The sequence below is a fragment of the Elephantulus edwardii genome, unplaced genomic scaffold (genome assembly GCF_000299155.1).
Source record: "Elephantulus edwardii isolate Elephantulus edwardi_28Jun2011 unplaced genomic scaffold, EleEdw1.0 scaffold00267, whole genome shotgun sequence".
In the NCBI taxonomy this organism is placed as follows: domain Eukaryota; kingdom Metazoa; phylum Chordata; class Mammalia; order Macroscelidea; family Macroscelididae; genus Elephantulus; species Elephantulus edwardii.
The window spans coordinates 108,213-129,800 of record NW_006400017.1 but is presented as its reverse complement, the minus strand read 5'-3'; the positions used below and the strand labels follow the sequence as shown (position 1 = coordinate 129,800).

At 45.7% G+C, this 21,588-nt stretch overlaps 1 protein-coding gene and 1 pseudogene across 1 annotated transcript in view; both read left to right on the top strand.

Annotated features, from left to right (window-relative positions):
- The first annotated feature begins 3,955 nt into the window (after nt 1–3,955).
- TRPV1 (transient receptor potential cation channel, subfamily V, member 1) overlaps nt 3,956–21,588 on the top strand; it is a 35,829-nt gene continuing 18,196 nt past the window's right edge. Inside the window, exons 1-11 of the mRNA XM_006899746.1 lie at nt 3,956–4,243; nt 8,015–8,175; nt 8,261–8,413; nt 9,069–9,209; nt 9,525–9,823; nt 11,114–11,293; nt 13,305–13,463; nt 14,948–15,040; nt 16,943–17,013; nt 19,603–19,768; nt 20,101–20,167. Coding sequence (XP_006899808.1) covers nt 3,963–4,243; nt 8,015–8,175; nt 8,261–8,413; nt 9,069–9,209; nt 9,525–9,823; nt 11,114–11,293; nt 13,305–13,463; nt 14,948–15,040; nt 16,943–17,013; nt 19,603–19,768; nt 20,101–20,167 — 1,771 coding nt within the window. The 5' untranslated portion in view covers nt 3,956–3,962. The remainder of the gene's footprint in view (nt 4,244–8,014; nt 8,176–8,260; nt 8,414–9,068; nt 9,210–9,524; nt 9,824–11,113; nt 11,294–13,304; nt 13,464–14,947; nt 15,041–16,942; nt 17,014–19,602; nt 19,769–20,100; nt 20,168–21,588) is intronic.
- Nucleotides 6,219–6,431, top strand: LOC102872390 (annotated as a pseudogene).

The window sequence follows — 21,588 nt, the reverse complement described above, 5'->3', positions numbered from 1 at the left end:
GTCAGTGTTTGCTGATGGAATGAATGACAGTTCTGTGTTTCCTGCTTTAAGTTGACCTGATCCTGTTAGATCTGGACTAATCAGAGAAAAAGGGAAAGTTGCAAAAAAAGAACAAAGTTGTAAGGAGATGCCTGCCAATAGGTGTTTTCTCATTGGCCTGTTATGAGCTGCAAGTCAGGGAGTTCTGGTGGTTTAGTGGTAAGGAGTTGTGCTGCCAACTCAGAGGAACTCAGTTCAAATCCACCAGCTGCTCTGTGGAGAAAGATGGGCAGTCTTCTTCCATGGAATGTGTTGCCTCTGAAAACCCCCTAGAGTGTCAGCTATGAGTCGGTTCTGACTTGACAGTACGTAACAATAACAACACTCAGGGAATAAGTTTATTCTTGGTTTTGCAGCCAGTTGTAGCCAACCAGACACTATAGACACTGAAGAGGAATGCCAGTCCTGGTACATGGTCTGGGTCTCCTTTGTTAACCATTTTGGGGTTTTATGCCTTTGGGGTGCTGTTGGAGCAGGAGGATGCTCTTGAGTGGAGTACCTGCCTGGTCCCAGGGGGTGAGGTGCCTGACCTGCCAAGCTCCCAGCAGAGGGGCTTTAGCCTGAGTTCAGGGCAGAGAATCTTCCTGAGGGATGATGTTCTTGTGGCAGGTGCCATGGATTCGACTCTGGCCCATAGTGACGGTATGAATAGCAACTCTGAACCTTATCTTGCTCCATCCTCACTGTCTCTGATATGCCCAAGCTCATCACTGTGCAGTCACTGTGTCAATCCTTCTTGTTGAGGGTCTTTCTCTCTTTCTCTGACCTGCCACCACCTTTCCCAGCATGATATGACAGAGCAATTAAATGCTTGCAGCTCAAATCCACTGTTTACTGACTATGAGTTCGGAACTCCAAGCAAGTAACTTTACCATTCTGTGCCTCGGTTTCCTCGTCTGGGGAGGGGGGGAAGGTTTACCTCTTAAGGATATTATGAAAGTGAGCTAAATGACTTCAGGTAGAATGCTTGGGATGATGCCTTGTGCATAGCAAAAGTTCAAAAACAATCAGTTTCTTTCGTAAAGCTTTCTATGCCTTAGGGGCCAGGTCCACACACTGTGAACTTCCCTGGCCGGAAGTTCTCCTCTGAAACAGTTTCCATGTTTGTGAAGCTCCTTCCTGTCCACACAATAATGTTCATTCTGTTTCTTGGCATTCAAGGTCAACAGCCCCCAGGTTCTAATCCATCCAGACCCTGCTTCTCTCTCTTAAAGTCCCAGTTCTTTCTCTTTATCAGCCTCACCTTCTCCTCTTGTCCTGGTGCAACCCTGCCTTCCTTCAAGGTCATCTGTCACCTCCTCCAGGACCCTGGCCCCATTTACAGTGTCCTAGCTCTAGCCAGCCAGACCCTGGATTCTCTCTCAGATGGAGTCTGACTCTCTTCTTTGCCCCTGTGCACAGTAAGACTCATTTGACAGGTACTGGGTGATGGGGTGAGTGAATGAATGATGGGGGAGAGAAGTGTGGGAACACTTGATGCTTCAGAGCCTGATCTAAGCTTCAGAGAAACACTCAACTCCCATCAGAATTCAGAACAATAGGCAGGAAGGGAGACAGACTGTTGCCAGTTGTTTGTCATAGTTACAGGATGTGAAGCTTTGGAACAGAGAATTGTTTGAGCATCAGAGAATAGTTTTATTGCTGTGGCCCAGTCCTATGCTTGGGTCATTTACTGCCTGAACTTTCATCTGAGAGTTCAGGGCTTGATAAACTTTTGACTCCCTTAATGATTATTTTCTGGCATCCAGTCACTACTAGAACAAGAATCATCCTAAATTTTCTACATAAATGGGAATTGGAAGGGTCTACGTCTGAGTGCCCTATCTCTCCCATGGTGACTAGCGCAGATGGGTCAGGCAAGGTCCCTGCCCAGCAGATCACAGGGCAGAGGGGATGTAAAGCAGCACTGGATAGCATCTGTAGTGCATATGGTGCATCATGCTGAGGGAACCATGATGGGTGGATGGATAACCAGCTGGGGCAGGGTTTAGGGGGAGCCTCATGGTGCATGCACCTTCAGTGGTGAACTCTGAAATAAGGTGGCATTTGAGACATTGTAGAATGTGCGTAGGTCCCTGGGTGTTGCTAACAGTTAAAGGGTTCACTGTTGAAAGGCTGTTAGTTCAAATCTACTCAGAAGTATATAGGGTCACTGTGAGTTGGACGTGATTGCATGTATTAATTAATGTCAAGTTACATTAATTCCTACTATGTTGTTATGTGTTGTTGAGTTGGAACCAAGTCATAGCTGACCCTTTAGTGGGTTTTTAAAGGCTCTAAATTGTCTGGGAAGAGATTGCCCATCTTTCTCCCTGAGAGCAGCTGGTGGAGTTGAACCTTTAAATTCGTGACTTTGGGTTGACAGTGCAACTCCTTCCCCACTAGGCCACCAGAGCTCCCTTACTTTCTCACTATTAACCACTCGGTTAACAGCAATTAATAACAGTAACAATGACAATTATTTGGTAGAAGTCCTTGGGTACTGCAAACAGCTAGTGCATGTGGCTGCCAACTCAAAGGTTAGTTGTTCATATCTACTTAGAGGTACACAGAAGAAAGTTTTGATGTTATACTTCTGAAAAATAGCTGTTGGATATCTTGCTGTGGGCTCTAAAGCAAGGAATGGGAGATCCGGGGGGCAGGGAAACCAGAGTATCAGAAAGGGAACAAGTAAAATGCAATGGAGGAGAATATTGACTGTGAAATATGTAATACCACTGAACACATTGCATAGAAACTGTCAAATAGCAACCTAAATTCACTTTGCAAACTTGAACCATAAACACAGTAAAATATTACTTAAGAGGAAAGAGATGCTATGGAGCACAGTTCTAGTCAGACACATGCGGAGCCACCAGCCTGAGTTGGAATTGACTTGAAGACAACGGGAAGGATATTTGGGAAAGAGAGTGGAGGCATCGTGGGGGTAAGGGCCCTTGATGTGGGACACGTGAGTCAGCCCTGGGTCTGAGAGAGAGGGCTGCTTGGATGAAGAGAGGAAGAGTGGGAGAGGAAGTTGGTAGAGAACAGCAATAGAAAAAGTATTAGCACAAGCTTATATAAAGAGAGCTCTGGTGGCCTAGTGGCAAGACACTGGGCTGCGAACCCAAAGATATGCAGTATGAGTCCACCAGCTGCTCCACAGGAGAAGCATGGACAATCTCCTATCACATGATTAACTACCTCTGAAAACCCGCTGGAGGATCAGCTGTGGGTGTATTCCGACTCGATACCACATGGCTATCTGTATCTGCTGACCCTGGCTGCTGGCGTTTCTCTAGGCATTCAAGCCACCAGTTCCAAACTGTTTAGATTTAAAGTTGAAAAGATCAGGCCAAATATGCTCAAAATATACTAATTTCTTAAAAATGGCAAAAAGTTGCAACAAATCCTCTTCAAACTCAATGGTTCACAGCAGCAAGGTTGTCGGGCAAAGGCAGGTCCTTTGTATGGACCCATGGCACACAAAGGCATGTCTGGAGTGGAGTGTGAGTGAGGTCATCTTGCTGATCCTCGGGACACAGACTGCCCTACACCGAGGATGATGTCACCTGATACTTCCCCTGATCCTCATCCTGGGAGAGAGGCAAAGCAGAACACTGATATCATCCCCATTCTGCAGATGAGACAACTGAGGCCTAGAGAAGGGAAGGGATTCATTCCAGTTCCTCTGAGCCTGTAGCTCTGCGCTGGGTGGGGTGTCCATTCCTGCAGACTGATTGTCATTGGCTGCTGGGGGCTTGCTCATCCCCCAAGGGCACTGGGGTAGGTACAGTGCCAGCTTATTCACCACCCCTGCAAGCTTCAGTCTTGGTGGGGGGCCTGGAGGCAGCAGCCTCACAAGGATTTTTGCAAGGAGGGGAGGTGGAGAACAAATTCCATCTTTGTGATTGTCCACAGGCTGACTCTTGGTTCTGGCAAAGATGAAGAAGTGGGTGAGCTCAGACTCGGGGGAGACTGAAGATTCTCCCCAAGAGGCCACCTGCTCTGAACCCCCTGATGGTGACCCTAACTCCAAGCCACCGCCAGCCAAGCCCCAGCTCTTCACAGCCAGGAGTCGGCCCCGGCTCTTTGGAAAGGGTGATTCAGAGGAGGTCTCCCATATGGATTGCTCGCATGAGGAAGCTGAGCTCGCTTCCTGCCCAGCCATCACCGTCAGTCCTGCTGTCGCCCAGAGGCCTGGGGATGGCCCCACCTGTGCCAGGTAAGTCTGCATCTCGTGCCCGTCCCCTTTCCAACCAGGAACCTAACTGGCTTTGCAGGCTGTGGCCCCAGCCACAGAGGCCACATGTGACGATGTGACATATGATGAGATCCCAGAGCTGGAGAACTGGGGAGCCTTCAGGGGTCATGTGGTCCAGTGTCTGCACCAGGACAAATGGTTACGTTGAGCTGGCTGCCAGCTTACTTCTATACACACTCGCCTAGAATGTTTGCTCACCAGCCAGGGTAGTCAGAAAACACAAAACAACTCCTGTGAGAAACCATAGGCTCCCCTCCTTCTCCAAGGCAGGGCAGGTGGACTTTGGGGGTGCAGTGAGGACCACTTTATTACTGAGCAGGGGATCATACACATCTCTACCTGGACTCCTCCTAGGCTGCATGCCTCCAGAGCAGGCAGAGAAGCAAATTTCTAGATGGTTCTGTGAGCAGGGCAGGAGGGTATGCATATTGCCATTCTCTGTTACATAAGCTTCTTGCACAGTCCCCTAGACTAAGGAGTGGGTGCTACATAATTAGATAAAAAGAAGTACCTTATTATGTAGATAAAATTAAGGTTTGCAAGAAGACTGACGAAAGTTCCAATATTGCCCCTCCCCATTTCACAGTATTCCTGTTAACGTTTCATTCTGGTATCATTTGTTACAGTTGATGAGCCAATATTGACACATGAAGCCCCAAACCCAAGCTTATTGCCATCTAGTCAGTTCCAGGCCATAGTGAGTCTAAAGGGGAAAGTATCAGTAAAGGCTATAAGTCTTTTTTTAAAAAATTTTATTTTATTATACGTCTTTATTGAAGCAGACTGCTACATCTTCCATCTGCAGAGCTGGAATTTGAAGGGTCAATTTTTTGGGTAGGAGTTGAGTGCTTATCTGCTGTACCACCAACATATTAATACATTACTGAGGAGCAATGATGTCAGTTTGAAGACTATGGTGCACCTGATTCAAGCCATGGTCTTTTTGATCACTTGCTGTGTCTCTGAGTGCTGGACAATGAATAAAGATGACAGAAGGGGAATTGATGCCTTTGAGCTGTGGTGTTGGAGAAGAGTGCTGAAGATATCATGGACTGCCAAAATAATAAATAGATATGTCTTGGAGAAACTGCAGCCAGAACGCTCCTTGAAGGCGAAGATGATAAAGCTTCATCTCACATACTTTGGGAATGTTGTTAGAAGATGTAATCTTTGGCAAAGGACATCATGGAGGGTAGGCAAAAGAGAGAAAGACCCTTAATGAAATTGAAAGTTACTGCAGCAGTGTGCTCAAGGATGTCAGAAATGATAAGGATGGCACAGGATTCAGACCTGTTATTTATAGAGTCACTATAAATCATACTCCCTACTCTGATTCAGGTCATGGTCTTTTCAATCACTTGCTGTGCATCTGAGAGCTGAGCAATGACTAAGGATGACAGAAGAATAATTGATGCTTCTGAGCCGTGTTGTTGGAGAAGAGCACTGAATTATCTCATGAACTGCCAAGAGAGCAAACAACTATGTCTTGGAAAAATTACAGCCAGAGTGCTACTTGGAGGCAAAGATGATACAGCTTCATCTCACATATACTGGGCATGTTGCTAGGAGAGGCTGTTCCTTGGAGAAGAATATCATGCTTGGGAAGATGGAGGATCGGTGAAAGAGAGGAAGACCCTCAACCAGGTGGATTGGCACAGTGACTGCTGCAATGGGCTCGAGTGTGTCAGAAAGTGTGACGATGGCACAGGATAGAACAGGATTCAGATCTGTTGTTTATAGAGTCGTAAAAAGTCATACTTGACTTGATAGCAGTTAACCACCACCACAACAACAATAACAACATAGTTCACAGTGAGAAGTGATAAGGTACTTGGTTGACAACTGGTTGGTTGAACTCATGGCCAAAACTCCCCAGCTGGACCCAGGGAGAAAGATGTGACAGTCTGCCTCTGTAAAGATTAAACCCCAAGGGGAGGTGTGCACGGACATGAAGTGAGGATACGACCAGTGCTTCAGTCTCTGGTTTGCCAAGAAGTTCCTCAAAGGGGACGGCTCCGCGGACCCGTGCTCCGACCTCTTCAAGCGCTATCTGCAGTGTGTGCAGAAAGCAATAAAGGAGAAGGAGATTCCTATTGAAGGACTGGAGTTCTTGGGCTATGGCAAAGAAAAGTCTGAAAGCTCTTCTTGACCTTGACAGTCACCTTGAAAATGGACTCCTCAAGTCATCAGCAAATGGAACACTGGATTTTGCCCATTAAGAAAGCCATCAATTTGATGAGGAATTTAGGAGAGAATTTTATTCCTTCTCGAGGTATTCCTCTTACCTGCTCTGACATTTTATAAGAACTGAATGTGCTAAAACTAAAAAAGCTTTAAATGTGTATACGGAACGATAAACTTTGTCAGGATGGCCAGGGTTGCCTGACCCCTTGGATTATATTGCAAAGGATAGTAGGTACCCTGTCCTGGGGTCACAGTTGATGGAAGCAGTTGGTTAGGACTTCTCTCAGGAATCAATGTTCTGAAGAGAGATTCAACTTGGGATGGCAATTATATTTTTATATAGTAATTTAATGGTGAAGATTGCTGTGGGCAAGAGAAAGACATCTTTTAACAGACTTACAACCCTGACTTAAGAAGTGTCAGATTTGAAAGCTTCAGCAGTGTGTTGCATTGAACACCAGAGCTCCAAGTTACAACATAGTTCAGGGATTGAGATTCTTAGAGTAGCTAGGAAGGAAACCCCTAAATGTCAAAGATGGTATGTCAGTATATATATATATATATATAATGTCAAAATGCTGCATCTAGTTAAATGGGTGAAAGGCTTTGCTTTATTTGCCTTCTTTTCTTGCCTAGTAATGCCTATAATCATGAGGCAGAAGAAATGATATTTCATTTAAAAAAAAAGATTAAACCCCAAACCAGAACAAACTCAAAGCTGTGCAGTTAGTTCCCTCTTGTGGCAATCCTCTGTTGGGTTTCCAAAGCTGTGCATTTTTACAAGATTATATTGGTTATTTTTCTCTCTTGGGGCTGCAGGTAGATTTGAACTGTTGACCTTTTGGTTAGTAATGCAACTTACAATACATTATGCCATCAGGACTCCTTTCTTTTCTTTTTTCTCCTTTCCCCCTTTTTTATTTCCCCCCCCACTTTTAAAAATTAATTTTAACACAAGTTTACAGAGACTTTGGATTTCCATTCATTCATTTTTATAAGGACTCCTTTCTATAAAGAATCTTGCTTGGAACTCCTGGGGCAATTCCATTCTGTTCTGTAAGGTCGCTGTGCCCTGGAATTGACTCAGCAAGAGTGGGTATGGTTCATGGTAGGATTAACTCTTTGTATCAAAAGGAATTTTTCATGGGACTCCAGGCACGGAGGAAACCATATGACAATGGTCTAGACAAATGCTTAGTGCCATGTGTCCACCATTATAAATATCATGTGGAGGCTTTACTTCCCTAAAATGCTCTGTGCTCTGCCTCCTGCATATCAGAGATGGCGAGAATGGTGCAGCACAGAGGAAGGTTCAGATCTATTGTTCATAGGATCTGTATAAGTAATCGTCGATGGCACCTAACAATAACAATAACAATAACAATAACAATAACAATAACAATAACAATAACCTCCTGAGCCCCCTGGTCCCCACTGATCTTCTGGTTTGCCTGTGGGTTTAACCATGTCCCCTTGCCAGACTCCACAGGCCTGTGGGCTGAGGAGAGCTGAGGCCACGGGACAAGGTGGTTTGCACACCGCCCACAGGCAGCTCTCCCAGGACTCTATCACCCCCGACATGGAGAAGATCCTCTATGACCGCAGGAGGATCTTTGAGGCGGTGGCTCAGAATAACTGTGAGGAGCTGGCGAGCCTGCTGCTTTTCCTGCAGAAGAGCAAGAAGCATCTCATGGACAGCGAGTTCAAAGGTGAGGCCTGTTCCGGGAGGGGCTGGGTTCCTGGGAAGGACCCCTCACCACCACACCTGCCCTGACGCTCGCTGTGGCCCTGCAGACCCAGAGACAGGGAAGACGTGCCTGCTGAAAGCCATGCTCAACCTGCACGACGGCCACAATGACACCATCCCCCTGCTCCTGGAGATCGCACGACAGACCAACAGCCTGAACGAGCTGGTCAACGCCAGCTACACGGACAGCTACTACAGGGGTGAGAGGCGGGGTGGGGCTCCAAGCTCTGAACACTGGTGTCAGCTGCTTAACCAGTGTCTCCTAGTCCTAGGGGAATCTCTGCCTCCCTCACCTGTGGACCTAGTGTCATTGCAAGAGTCTCTGCCTTTCCCATCTACCATCCTGTCCCCTGGCCCTTGAGTATCCCTGCCCAGTCTGCCGAGTCAGCATTTCTTGCCCCTAGAAGCCATTGCCTCTCTCACTGCTGCCATTCCTTGCCTCTGGTCATTTTTTCTTCTTCCCAGTGTTAAATGGGGAGCTTGAGCCTGCAAGGAGCAAGCTGGCTCTAGACTTTTCCAAGTCCTTATTTCTTTGCCTCCAATTCTTACGTGTCCAAGGACAGAAGAAACCACAGACATGCCTTTGTAGGAGGAAGCCTCTGGCAAATTTGATTCTTGCGGTTCCCAGTGTGGGAGCCCTGGCTCCAAGCGTCTTCCACCTGCCTCAGTGACTCTCTTGGCCCCCTATGATGATCCTGGCTTGGTGTTCTTCAATGAGAACTTAAAGGTTAAGTTCCCCTTGCAGCAACCAGAGCCCACCTGGGTCCTTCCCCAGCACTTCTCTGGGCAGAATGTTGGTCACAAAGCCAACATCTCAAAAAAAAAATCTACAAAGCCAACATCTCATGTTCCCAGGCCAGACAGCACTTCACATTGCCATCGAGAGGCGGAACATGACATTGGTGACCCTCCTGGTGGAGAACGGGGCGGATGTTCAGGCAGCTGCCAATGGAGACTTCTTTAAGAAAACCAAAGGACGGCCTGGCTTCTACTTTGGTAGGGAGGCCCAGTGGCTTTTGAACAATTATTAAGGGGGAGCTGGATGCCCTGGGTAGTGCCAAGGATGGATGGGATTGACTGTTAACAAAAAGGTTGGTGGTTCAAGTTCACCCAGAGGTTCTTTGGAAGAAAGACCTAGTGATCTATTTCTAAAGCATTAATCATTAGAAACTCCATAGAGCATTGTTCTACTCCTAGAGTTAGAAGTAATTTAACAACAGCTGATGAGGGGACGCTTGGGCGGATACAGGAGTTGGTGGCCTTGAGGACCCCAGGCTGTGCGCCCAGCTCTGTGTCCTGTGTTGACTGCAGGTGAGCTGCCTCTCTCCCTGGCTGCGTGCACCAACCAGCTGGGCATCGTAAAGTTCTTGCTGCAGAACTCCTGGCAGCCGGCTGACATCTGCGCTCGGGACTCGGTAGGCAACACGGTGCTACACGCGCTGGTGGAGGTGGCCGACAACACGGCTGACAACACCAAGTTCGTGACGAGCATGTACAACGAGATCCTCATCCTGGGGGCCAAGCTCCATCCGACGCTGAAGCTGGAGGAGCTCGTCAACAAGAAGGGGCTGACGCCACTGGCTCTGGCCGCCAGCAGTGGGAAGATCGGGGTGGGCCTCAGCTGAGTGTGCAGATGTGCTGAGAGGGGTGTGTGTGTGTGTGTGTGTGTGTGTGTGTGTGTGTGTGTGTGTATGAGAGGCCTGCACACCTCAGTGCTGTGCCAGCACCTACGTGCAGAGCTCAGCCCTGCCTGGAGGGTGGGAAGGGAGCGGGGCAAGGGGCTGGTGGAGTCTGTCAGAGACATTGTGAGGGGCTAGAAGAACTCAGGATGGTAGGTGTGGCCTATTTTGAATTGCAGCTCTGAGTATCATAGAGAAAAGATAAGTTTATGTGTGGGTTGTTTTTTGTTTGGGGGGGTGTGTGTACGCACGAGTGTGCTGGGGCCTGAGGGAGGGACAGGTTACACCTGATGTGAAATAGGAAAAGTAGTTGTAGTGTGTTTCCTAGGAAAGGACAGACTTTTAATGATAGAAGGGGAGTTTCGGGTGGGCAGGCCCAAGCCAAAACATGTAGATGACATTGAGCCATAGAAAGTGGATGGCAGGGTTGGGCTACTGGGAATTGGATGGGGGCAGTACTATAGTATTGCAGAAGCTCATCCACACTTGTATTGAGTCTCTTAGGATAAAGTGTTACTGGTTGCTCTTGTATATGCCTGACCTCATGGTGACCTCATGCACAAGAGGACAAAGCACTGGCTGATATGTATGTGATTGCCATGGTGATGGCTGAGACTGTTGTAATCCATAGGGTTTTTACTGACTGATTGTTTAGAACTAGACGACCAGGCCCTTCATTCTAGCCCATCTTAAATCTAGAAGCTTCCCTGAAACCTGTTCAACATTATAGCAAAAGGCAGACTTCCCCCAACAGATGAGTGGTGGCAGTACATGTGACGTATCAACTAGGAATCAAACCAGAGTTTCCTGCATGAAAGAGAATTCTACCACTCAACCTTGGGATGAGGAGCCTGGATTTGTGCCTTGACTTCATTTCCTGGATCTTTCCTGATTCCTTCTTGCTTTCCTTGATATTTGCTAGAACGGAGCCACTTATAATCTTTCACTCTAAGATGGTAGATAGAGATAGCAGGGAGCCTGATGTGACCTGGTAATGGGCCTAGGTGGCTGTGATGAGGTCTGAGGCTGTGGGAAGATTGATATTGATGGTGGCTAGAAGGAAGCTGGGTGGGAGTCAGTGTCTCTTTTGGGACTTGGATGGAGCCCCTGTTGAATTTGGAAATAGAGTTAATCTGGGAGCAGAGCTGATGGGCTGGATGGGTAGCAGTTGGTGGCTGGACCTTGGCCTGAGTTCTAATAAGCTCTTTACCTCATTGGCAGGTCTTGGCCTACATTCTCCAGCGGGAGATCCACGAGCCCGAGTGCAGGCATTTGTCAAGGAAGTTCACAGAGTGGGCTTATGGCCCCGTGCACTCCTCGCTCTATGACCTGTCTTGCATCGACACCTGTGATAAGAACTCGGTGTTGGAGGTGATCGCCTACAGCAGCAGTGAAACCCCTGTGAGTGGATGGGTGACAGGGCACAGCCAGGGAGGGCTTCAGGTGCTACTATAGCCTGTCACCCCTGCTCTGACCCCATCAATCCTTGACCCAGCTCTGCTGCTTTCTCATTGACCAAAACCTACTGCCTAATACCTAGGCCTCCTCTCTCCCATAATCCCCACTGACTGCTTTCTTTAATTGCACAAGCAGTGTATGATTATCTTATCGTTGTTGTTGTTGTTATGTGCCATCGAGTCGCTTGCAACTCATAGTGACCCTATGTACAAGAGCTCTAAATGCTGTTCTATCCTGTGCCAACCTCGCTGTCTCAAACACACTCATTCCCAGCACTCCAGTCACAGAATCGATCCATCTCACCAAAGGTCTTCCTCTCCTTCGCTGCCCCTCCACTGTGCCAAACATGATGTCCCTCTCCAAGGACCAGTTCCTCCTTTCAATATGCCCAAAACATGTCAGACGAAGTTTCAGAATCCTTGACTCCAGGGAACACTCTGGCTTCACCCTCTCCAGGACAAACCTGTTTGTTCTCCTAGCAGTCCATTGTATTTTTAACACTCTTCTCCAGCACCACAGCTCAAAGGCATCAATCTGCTTTCTATCAACCCTATTCACTGTCCAACTCTCTGATGCATAGCACATAATTGCGAAGACTATAGCCCGGATCAGGTGTACCTTAGTCTCCAGTCTGACATTGTTGCTCTTCAGTACTCTTGAGAGGTCCCTCGCAGCTGACTTTCCCAATGCAATTCATCTCCTGATTTCCTGGCTGCTGTTACCAAGAGTGTTGACTGTGGAGCCAAGTAAATTAAAGCTGTTAACTATCTCAATCTCTTCACCATCCATGTTGATGCTGCCAATTGGCCCAGTGGTGAGAATCTTTGTAGATGGATCTCCGATGAGATCCTATCGTACAAATGTAAATATTTCAGTAGAACACAGATAAAAAAGAACCCATTTTAAATTTAATAAAAATATAACTTCTTTTTTCTATAAAATACCTATAAGAAATACAAAAATCAGTTTTATTCCATTAACAGCATATTTTGCGAATAGTTTTATTTCAGTTCATATGAGTTTGCCTTATTAAAAAAAATTATTGCATAGTACTCCACAACATGGAGAGACTTGGCAGTTTGAAGCTACCAATGACTCTCAGGGAGACAGTCCTATTTATAACCTCAGAAACCTACTGGAGGGTCAGCTATGGGTTGGTTCTGACTTGAAAGTCATTTGAGCTTTTTCTCTCTGAAGGCTCTTATGGGCCTAGAGAACATACTTGTTATGGAATTCCAGGGGGCAGATCCAGGACCACTGGGAAGTGGAAAAGACCAACTTTATCACAAGAAATAAATCTTCTCATGCTTAGTATCATTACAAAAGCTTATAGAAGGCAGTAAGGAGCTTAATCACGGAAAAGGAACTTGTTTGAGGCATCTGAAGCCTTAGAGAAGCTAATCAGATTTCAACTTATCTATACTAGAGTGACTTACACCTTAACAAGTGTCTGGATAGCCATCATTTGCCTCAAAACAGAAGTGTGCTCCCATTCGCTTCAGAAAAGCCTTCCGAAGACTCCAGGAGCCTCCCCTCAGCCCCTCCCAAGGGGACTACTTACAGGCTTTGTCTGCACCAGCCTCTTCTCATACTGTGAGAAAGATAAAAAGATATAAGCTCTCAGGAATGCGTTATTAGAGATAATGGGTAACACTTAAGAAGTCAGGGGGCACATAAGCAGGTCCAATTTCACCCCTCTTTCACTGTACACATGGGAGACTGAGGCTGGAGAGCTTGAGACCCACACAGAGTCCCTGCTGAGCTGCACCAGGCCGAAATCGCTGGCTGTCTGCAGGCCCAGAAGGCTGTGACCTGCAGCTGTGCTGTAGGCTGAGGCCTTGACTAGACATGTACAGGAGGTGGGTGTGCAGAACTCTGCCTGCTGCTGGCTGATGAAGCAATGATGAAGCTCCTGGTCTGGAGAGTGAACTTCACTTCTCTTTGCTCCCCTTAGAATCGCCACGACATGCTCTTGGTGGAGCCCTTGAACCGACTTCTGCAGGACAAGTGGGACAGATTTGTCAAGCGAATCTTCTACTTCAACTTCTTCATCTACTGCCTGTATATGATCATCTTCACCATGGCCGCCTACCACAGGCCTGTGGATGGTTTGGTGCGGCCCGAGGCTCAGGCCTTGAAAGGGGCTGAGGGAAGGGCACAGATGTCCCCCCTGACTCTGCCCCAGACTCCTTCTAGCCTTGCTGGAGGGATGCGAAGACCACCTGATAATCCTTATATGCCTGCGTATGGTCTCTCCTCTGGGTTCTCCTAGTGACCTGCTCTTTCCTACTCACAGCCCCTCTCCTCTGGCTTGGCGGCTCTGCCGGGCTGAGTGTGTGGTTGTTAATGGTCCTGGCTGCAGAAGGATGGAGGAATTAAGGCTCAGGCAGCAGCCTCGGTGTCTGCAGGGCCAGGGATGGTATAAGCCCTGAGCCCATTGCCACTCTGTTTGCCTGCTTTTTTTGTCCCTCTGCTTGCTACCTTGCTCATGGTCCATTACTTGGATACAGGCTTTTGAGCACATCTTCTATGCCAGATTCTGGTTCACCTTTTAAATCTGATTGAGGCCAGAATTTTTCCTAACTGGAAGCTGTGGTCTCCACCAGGGTTTTGAACTGAGTCTTCACCATTTATTACCCTGGACATTTCATTTGCTGCCTTTATTCCCAGGGTTCCTTGCCTATAAATGGGTTGAAAAGATCAGGCCAGACCTGATTTCTATTCACTTTAGTAAGACCATATAATGGCTTAGTTTTCACAGAGAAGAGAGATGTGTTAATAATAAGACAGGATAGTAAAAGGACAACTGCAGTTGAATCATTCTGCATGGTGATCCCATGTGCACGCTTAAGAAACGAGTAATGGGCTGAAAAAAAAAACCCCACTCTGGAAAACAGTGGCTGGAAACAAGGAGGAAATGTATGAATGTGGGCGATGTCTTTCTTTCCACCACCAATGGGAACCTGGAACAATCTTGTTGGCCAGGTACTGTGGCAGCAGCAGGATTCACATTGATTGGGTCTATACAGAGCTTCCACCTCTACCATCCCTTGCATCTCAGTCATACGGAACTCAGGGCTGGTGCACCGCCTTGGACACAGCCCAACACTGTAAGGATGCTCCATTTGGTCCCTGGAAGGGAATCAGGTCCCATAGAGAGGCCTTTTTGCAGGTGTCCCATGATATAGTAATTTTTTTTACAATATATTATTTTAACCTGTGTATCTTTTTCTCCTGATAAGAGCTGAGCTTTTGAGCCACAGGTGGTGTCTTAATCACAGAGCTTGTGGTGAGGAGCCAGTGAGCCGATTACAATTTATAGCCAGTCAACACATAGCCACCCTGCAAACCACAGATCAGAACCTTGCTCCGTCTTATGCCGTCGTCACCATCTCTGATGTGCTTGAGGTCACTGTTATAGTCGTTGTGTCAGTCCACCTTGTGGAGGACCTTCCTCTAACTCTCTGACCCTCCACTTTTCCCATCTTAATGTCTATTTCCAAGGACTGGCCTCTCTTGACAACAAATCCAAAGTGTGTGGTAAATGTTTGTCTATAGGATGACTGAATGAGTCACCAACTTCTCTCCATCTTACAGCCTCCGTTTAAGCTGGAAGACATTGGAGACTATTTCCGAGTCATTGGAGAGATTCTGTCTGTGTTAGGGGGAGTCTACTTTTTCTTCCGAGGGGTAAGCATTCTTTGACAATCTGCGAGTTTCCATCATCACTAAAACACAAAACCCAGGCAATTACTCATTGCTCACTTGTTTGTGTTTTGTTCATCAGATGCTTAGTGGCTTTGCTTGAGGAACTGAGAGACACACAGTTGAGAGCCCTTCGGGCTTCCATAGTGGGAGTGGGATTGGTCAGGGGTCCCCACAGCCAGTTGCCCTTGGGGATATGGGCAGCCAGGGTTTTGTGTGGTGAGGTCTCCAATGAATGTAATATTTAATTATGGAAGTTGATTGGAAAGCTCTTAAGTTAATTGAAATAGTTCACTAGGTCTCATAATAATAAAGCAACATGTATAGTGGAACATTTTAACTCAAAACTCATAAGTATATGCATATCCCTCAGCCATTCTTCTGACGCATGGCAATCTTTGCTTCAAAGTTGGGACCACCATTTGGCATATCCTATTGTTCTACTTGCAAATGTCACATTTATAACACATCATTATGCTATTTTATAGAGGAAAAATAATTTAGACACAAAGAAGTCCATATTCAGAATTTGAAATTGGTGTGAGGTTTTTTCCTTTGTTTCCAATCTTCTTGGTTCAAATGATATCCAACCCTTCTCCTCCCTTTTTATTGTGGATGGAGTGAAAACATTATAAAACATGCTGATCTTTCACTTCATCAATGTGTGTGTGTGTGTGAGATTCACTTTTTGTTGATTCTTTCATTGAACTATATCCTAACACAATCAACTAGTTTTATTTTCATACACATAGTATATAGATACATTATAGCAATCAGTGAAGAAGTTGCAGGAAGTACAGCTTGCACAGAAATGTTCTTGGCAAAGGAAGGATTAACTGGAGAGAGACAGCAGGAGGGTATGAGACTCCTGGCATTTAGTGGACTGTGGGGACCAGTCCCAATATTTTCAAGGAGTAGAGAGCACGGAATAATTTGGTGGGTTCCTGGGTGGTGCAAACAATTATGTCATTCACTGCTAACCAAAAGGTTAGTGATTTGAACCCAGCTAGAGGTACCTCATAAGAAAGAGCCGGTGATCAGTTTTTGAAAACCCTGTTGAAAGTTTTACTGTGAAGGCTAGGAAGTTGCATGAGTTGGAATTGATTCTACTTCAAGTGGTGAATTTAACGGAGGGTAGTTATAAGGGGAGAGTACTGACTATCCCATGAAGTGCCAAAAGAATGAACAGGTCTTTCCTGAAGGAAGTGCGACAGGAGTGCTCCTTAGAGGCAAGGGTGGGGAAACTTCATCTCACATACTTCGGGCATGCTGTTAGGAGGGACTGATCCTTGGAAGGAGACATCATGTTGGGAAAAGATGGACAGTCAAAGATAAAAAGGAAGACCTCCAAAGAGATGGATTGACACTGAAAATAACCACAGGCTCGAGCATACTGGAGATGGTGAGGAAGGCCCGGGATAGGGTCAGATTTAGATTTGCTGTTCAGAGGATTGCTATGAGATAGAGTGAACTCTGATTTCAGTTTCTCTAAGATAGACCTATGTGTCCTTGTGGCTGTTGATGTTGTTGATACCTACAAATAAAACAACAGTTAAAAGATTTTTATACTTAAAGGAAATGAGGGGGAAGGAGTACAAATTGGAAAGAAGACATTACCCAAGTCTCATCATTCAAATATAGCAATTGGTAACATTTTAGTTCTAGATTTTCCTTCTAGTCTCTGTTGCTGCGTGTAATTTGAATTCCTTTTTTTTACTCTCAGATCTCTTCTAAGTCATGTAAACATTACCCTAGGATACTCTCCCCTAATAACTACTGCGTACCCCACCTCACTCCTGTGTCCCATCATGGGGCTACACAGGAAGCATCCCAGTGTTCACCATGCAGTCACATCTAATGTTCTTGGGATCATTTCTCTGTCTGTAGATCCAGTATTTCCTGCAGAGGCGGCCTTCGATGAAGACCTTGTTTGTGGACAGCTACAGTGAGATACTTTTGTAAGTGACACTTTGATACTTAGTGTTTTGACAGCTGTCTTGGATCCTTTAATCCCTTCCTGAGTTGACAAAAGCAGGCTGGCCCTCGTCCATTGTCTCCTTTATTTTGCCTGGCACCCAGGAGGTCCTCAGTAAGCATGTGGAAGCCATGATGGAGAGCACACAATCAACATTTTTTAAACAATTTTTTTTATTTGGAAAATAAACTCAGAAAAACAGACATCAATCAATCAATCAGTTAGTTTCTACATGTACTGTTTAGTGACATTGATTTATTCTTTGAGTCCTGTAGTCGTTTTCATCCTCCTTTTTGGAATTGTTCTTCTCCCATTAACATCAATTCATGACATCTAAGGTTCTTATCTGATCTTTTGATTTGATATTGTCAATTTGATTTCATGTAGATAGTTCTTAAAAGAACATAATACTCAAGGTAGACTTTTTTCCCCCCACTGCTGTTGTTGCTATGTGTCGTCGAGTAGAGTACTACTCACAGTGACTCTAAGAATCATGGTTCTGAACTCTGTCCTATCCTGTGCCATCCTCACCCTCTCTGACACTCTTGAGTCTATTCCTGCAGTTACTGTGTCAATCCATCTTGGCAAGGATCTTTCTCTCTTACATGGACACCTCCATTTTTCCAAGCATGAGGTGTCTCTGCAAGGACTGGCTTCTCCAACAAAATTCCCAGAGTATGTGAGAAAAAGCAAGTATCTTTGCTTCCAAGGAGCACTCTGGTTTCAGTTTCTCCAAGATAGACCTATGTGTTCTTGTGGCAGTTGATGGTCTACTTGGTCCTTGTCTCCAGCACCACAACTCAAAGGTATCAATTCTTCTTCTGTTGTATTTACTCATTGTCCAACTTTCAGATGCATAGCAAGCAATTGAGAAGACCATAGCTTGAATCAGACACACCTTTACTAGTTAAGCTTGAATATTATTTGGTTTTAAAAAGATTTCAGGGGGTATTTGTGTTTCAAGGCTTAAAGATTAACTGTTGCCTCAGGGCAATAGTTTCAGAGATTCATCCAAACTTTGTGGCTCCAGGAAATCTGGAGTTCATGAGAATTTGAAGTAAGTTCTTTTCCTAGTTTTCTTTCCTTTTTGATCAGAAATCTTTTCTGGAATCTTTGATCTAAATATTCAGTGATGGTAGGTGGGCACCATGCAGCTCTTCTGGTCTGGTGAAGGGAACAAATTCCTGGAGACCAGCTACCACACATTCTATATTTTCTTCCTGTTCCTGACTCCCCTTCCTCTGCTGTAAACACTTTCCAGGGGAATGAATACTGGATGTCCACTTTGTGCCAGGTGTATGCCAGATGTTGGGATCTATTGGCCTAACAAACCTATTTCATGGGCTCCACAGACATTTTGGAATATAGAATCTTTTGCTGTGGGAAACTATACTGTCCACTGTAGGATGTTTAGTAGCATCTTTGACTGCTAAACACCCACTAGATATTAGTACCCACCAGCCACTTTTCCCACCTCACACCATCAAATACATCTCCAGATAACTGCCAGATGCCCCCTGGAGCATCATCCTGGGTTGAGAACTACTGCAGAAGGACAAGACATAAACACAGACAGTTATGAAACAAGGTGGATGCCACAGAACATGCTTCCTTCATAAAACAAGCTGATGTGCAAAGGATTCTTCCAGACTGGAAGGGCCTTCTTCTGGTCTCTCTGCTCGCCAAATCCTTCTCTGTTCCAGTTTCCCCTCATTCCCAGAGCCTCCCTTTTTCTTTCCTGGCAAGTTATAAATAATTGATTTCTAAACCTATTACAATTCATTTATCCTTAGGGATCATACGCTTTGTCATTTCTCCTCAGTCTAGAAGTACTTGCACTTTCGCCTCAGAGGGCAAAGTCAAGAGGTTGAGGAAACTTGGCTGGGGTCCACCGTGAACTAGCAGACCTAGGATGAACAAGTAGAGCTGAGATCATTGAGAAGAGATCTGCCATAGGGTCATCCTGATGTCTTCCATGTGATTCAATGCTTCCTCTTGGGTAGGCCCTATGGAACCAGGTTAGTGAGTTGACATAGCCTCTGGGCCTGATCTTGAATTTGAAGATGCGACTAGCAGGATTTGTTCTTCAGAAGAGGACGGCCAGTCCTTGCTCACGAGTCCATATTCTTAGGTCATCTGCTGTCCAGTTATGCCATTCTTCCTGGCGTCTGGGCAGGGAGGCTGTTGGGACTAAAATACTTATCAACTTTTTTTCATTATCATTCCTCCAAAAGAACCTTTGTAGACATTTCGCGCCCCCCCCCCCAATCTCTTCCTTGACATTTTAATACCACACATAAACTGTATGTTTATGAACTTTATTTGTATCTTGGCTTTATGCAACTTGAAACTGAGTTGGTTTTGTACTTTCTGATCAATTTTTGCCTTCTTGGAGGTCTTGTTGCCCTACTGATGGATGATGCATGGGCTGCAGGGAGTGGAGTGACCAGCCTGAGTTCCAACTTGTCCTGAGTCTGTGCCTCAGAAGAATGGTCCTGGCAGTCTCAAAGTCTTCATGTTTGTGGTGCCAGGGGCCTCTTACACTGTGTTTTTTTGTCTCTCCACTCTTTAGTTTTTTGCAGTCTGTGTTCATGCTGGCAACTGTGATGCTCTACTTCAGTCACTACAAGGAATATGTGGCCTCCATGGTGTTCTCCTTGGCTTTGGGTTGGGCCAACATGTTGTACTACACCCGAGGCTTCCAGCAAATGGGCATCTATGCTGTCATGATTGAGAAGGTGAGTCTCTTATGCACAAGTGTGCCTCTCAGAGATCCCTGTTGACACCAAGTCAGACAATTTGGCTTTGGCCCAAGGGTGAGGACATTGGTGAAATCTGACCCCTCTGTTACCAGACACTCCTAGAATTGAAGGCCATAGAGGTGGATGACTCCTCTGTGGCATTTGGGTTTCAAAACATGAGCTCAAACCCTCTAGCATGCTCTCTCATTCTATCTGGGCTCAAGATAAACCTTTAAGTTGATGGAGTCCTGGCCCTTTCTTTGGCTTCTCCTCCCTAAGCTCTTTGGACCTTGCTTAACTCTGACAAGGCCTCTTCCTCTCTTTTACAGATGATCTTGAGAGACCTGTGCCGATTCATGTTTGTCTACCTGGTTTTCTTGTTTGGATTTTCCACAGGTAATATCGTTAGGTAGTGCTCTTAGGAAGTCAGAACTCCCACCTAATCTCAGTGTCCTGACAACTCTGCCAGGGTTTGGGCGGGGAGGAGCTGAATGGGATGCATACGTATGTGTCAGTTGGGGCCAGTGAATGTCTGCAGGGGACAGAGTTGATGGACAAAGAATCAAGAGAAATGAAACCATTTAGAAATTTGGTTCATAAAACATCTCAAGCAATTTTTGAGGTATGGCTTAGCTTTCTTTTACATTTTAAATTTTGACATTATTTTAGATATAGAAAAATGACAAGGCTGGTACAAAAAATGTCTTTAACATCAGTCCTCCTAATCTAAGTGCACAGGAGAGAAGAGGAAGGATCAAGAGTAACATCAGGGAAGGCAGATCCCTATATGGTGGAGATTGATATACCTCTTCTTTTCAATTTATTTAACCAAACCTGACACCCCTCCTATGGCATTCTTTACTTTTCTGGGTTTGATAATAGTTGTAGTGGCTGCACAGAACTAACAGACCCGAGTTATGGGGTTTATTAGGGAAGTACCAGGTTAAAACTCGAGATCAAGATCAAAAGACTATGATTTAAAGTCAAGATCAAGAATCTTGTAGACAAAGTCTCACTCCTACAGTGCAGGCTAAAACTCTCTTAGCTCCTTTCAGATGTACCAGGCTCACCTAGATCCCTTGAGGACAGGCTTTGTTTAGTCTCTTTAGGATATATTTTTTTCTTGGTCCTAGGTCCTCAGCCCTCAGTTGGCTTGGACAAGGGTTACAAACTTTTTTTTGTTTTGAAAAATCATTGCCAGTAAGTTCCCAGAGGCACCCTACTCTACCAGCAAGCTTTTTGCCTGAAGGCACATCACTCTTTCACACATGAGTTGGCACAACCACTGTAGCAGCTTTGCTCAGTGGTCTGGGAAGCCCACCAACTCTATCTCACTTTGGTCTCTTGATTCTGCTGCCATTGCTTCTCTGATGCTAGACTGCTGTGCTTGCCACAGTTTCTTGCTGTCTCTACTGTCACAAACTTCTGTCTCTTGGGTCTAGGAGTTTCTCAACACAGAGACCTTGGATCCAAAGGACACATTCCATTCTTCTTGATCTGGTAGGGAGGGCCCTCTGCTTTGGGGTTGATTTTAAGTCTAGCAGCCAGGAAATTAAAGGACATATTGCGATGGGAAAGTCTGCTGTTAGGGACCTCTCCAAAATACTGAGAAGCAGTGGTGTAACTCTGGAGACTAAGGTGTGTCTGATACAGGCCATGTTTTTTGCAATCACTTGTTATGCGTCTGAAAGTTGGACAATGACTAGGGAGGATAGAAGGAGAATCGATGCCTTTGAACTGTGGTGCTGGAGAAGAGTATTGAGGGTACCATGGACTGTTAGGAAAACAAACAGATTCATCCTGGAGAGGGTTAAACC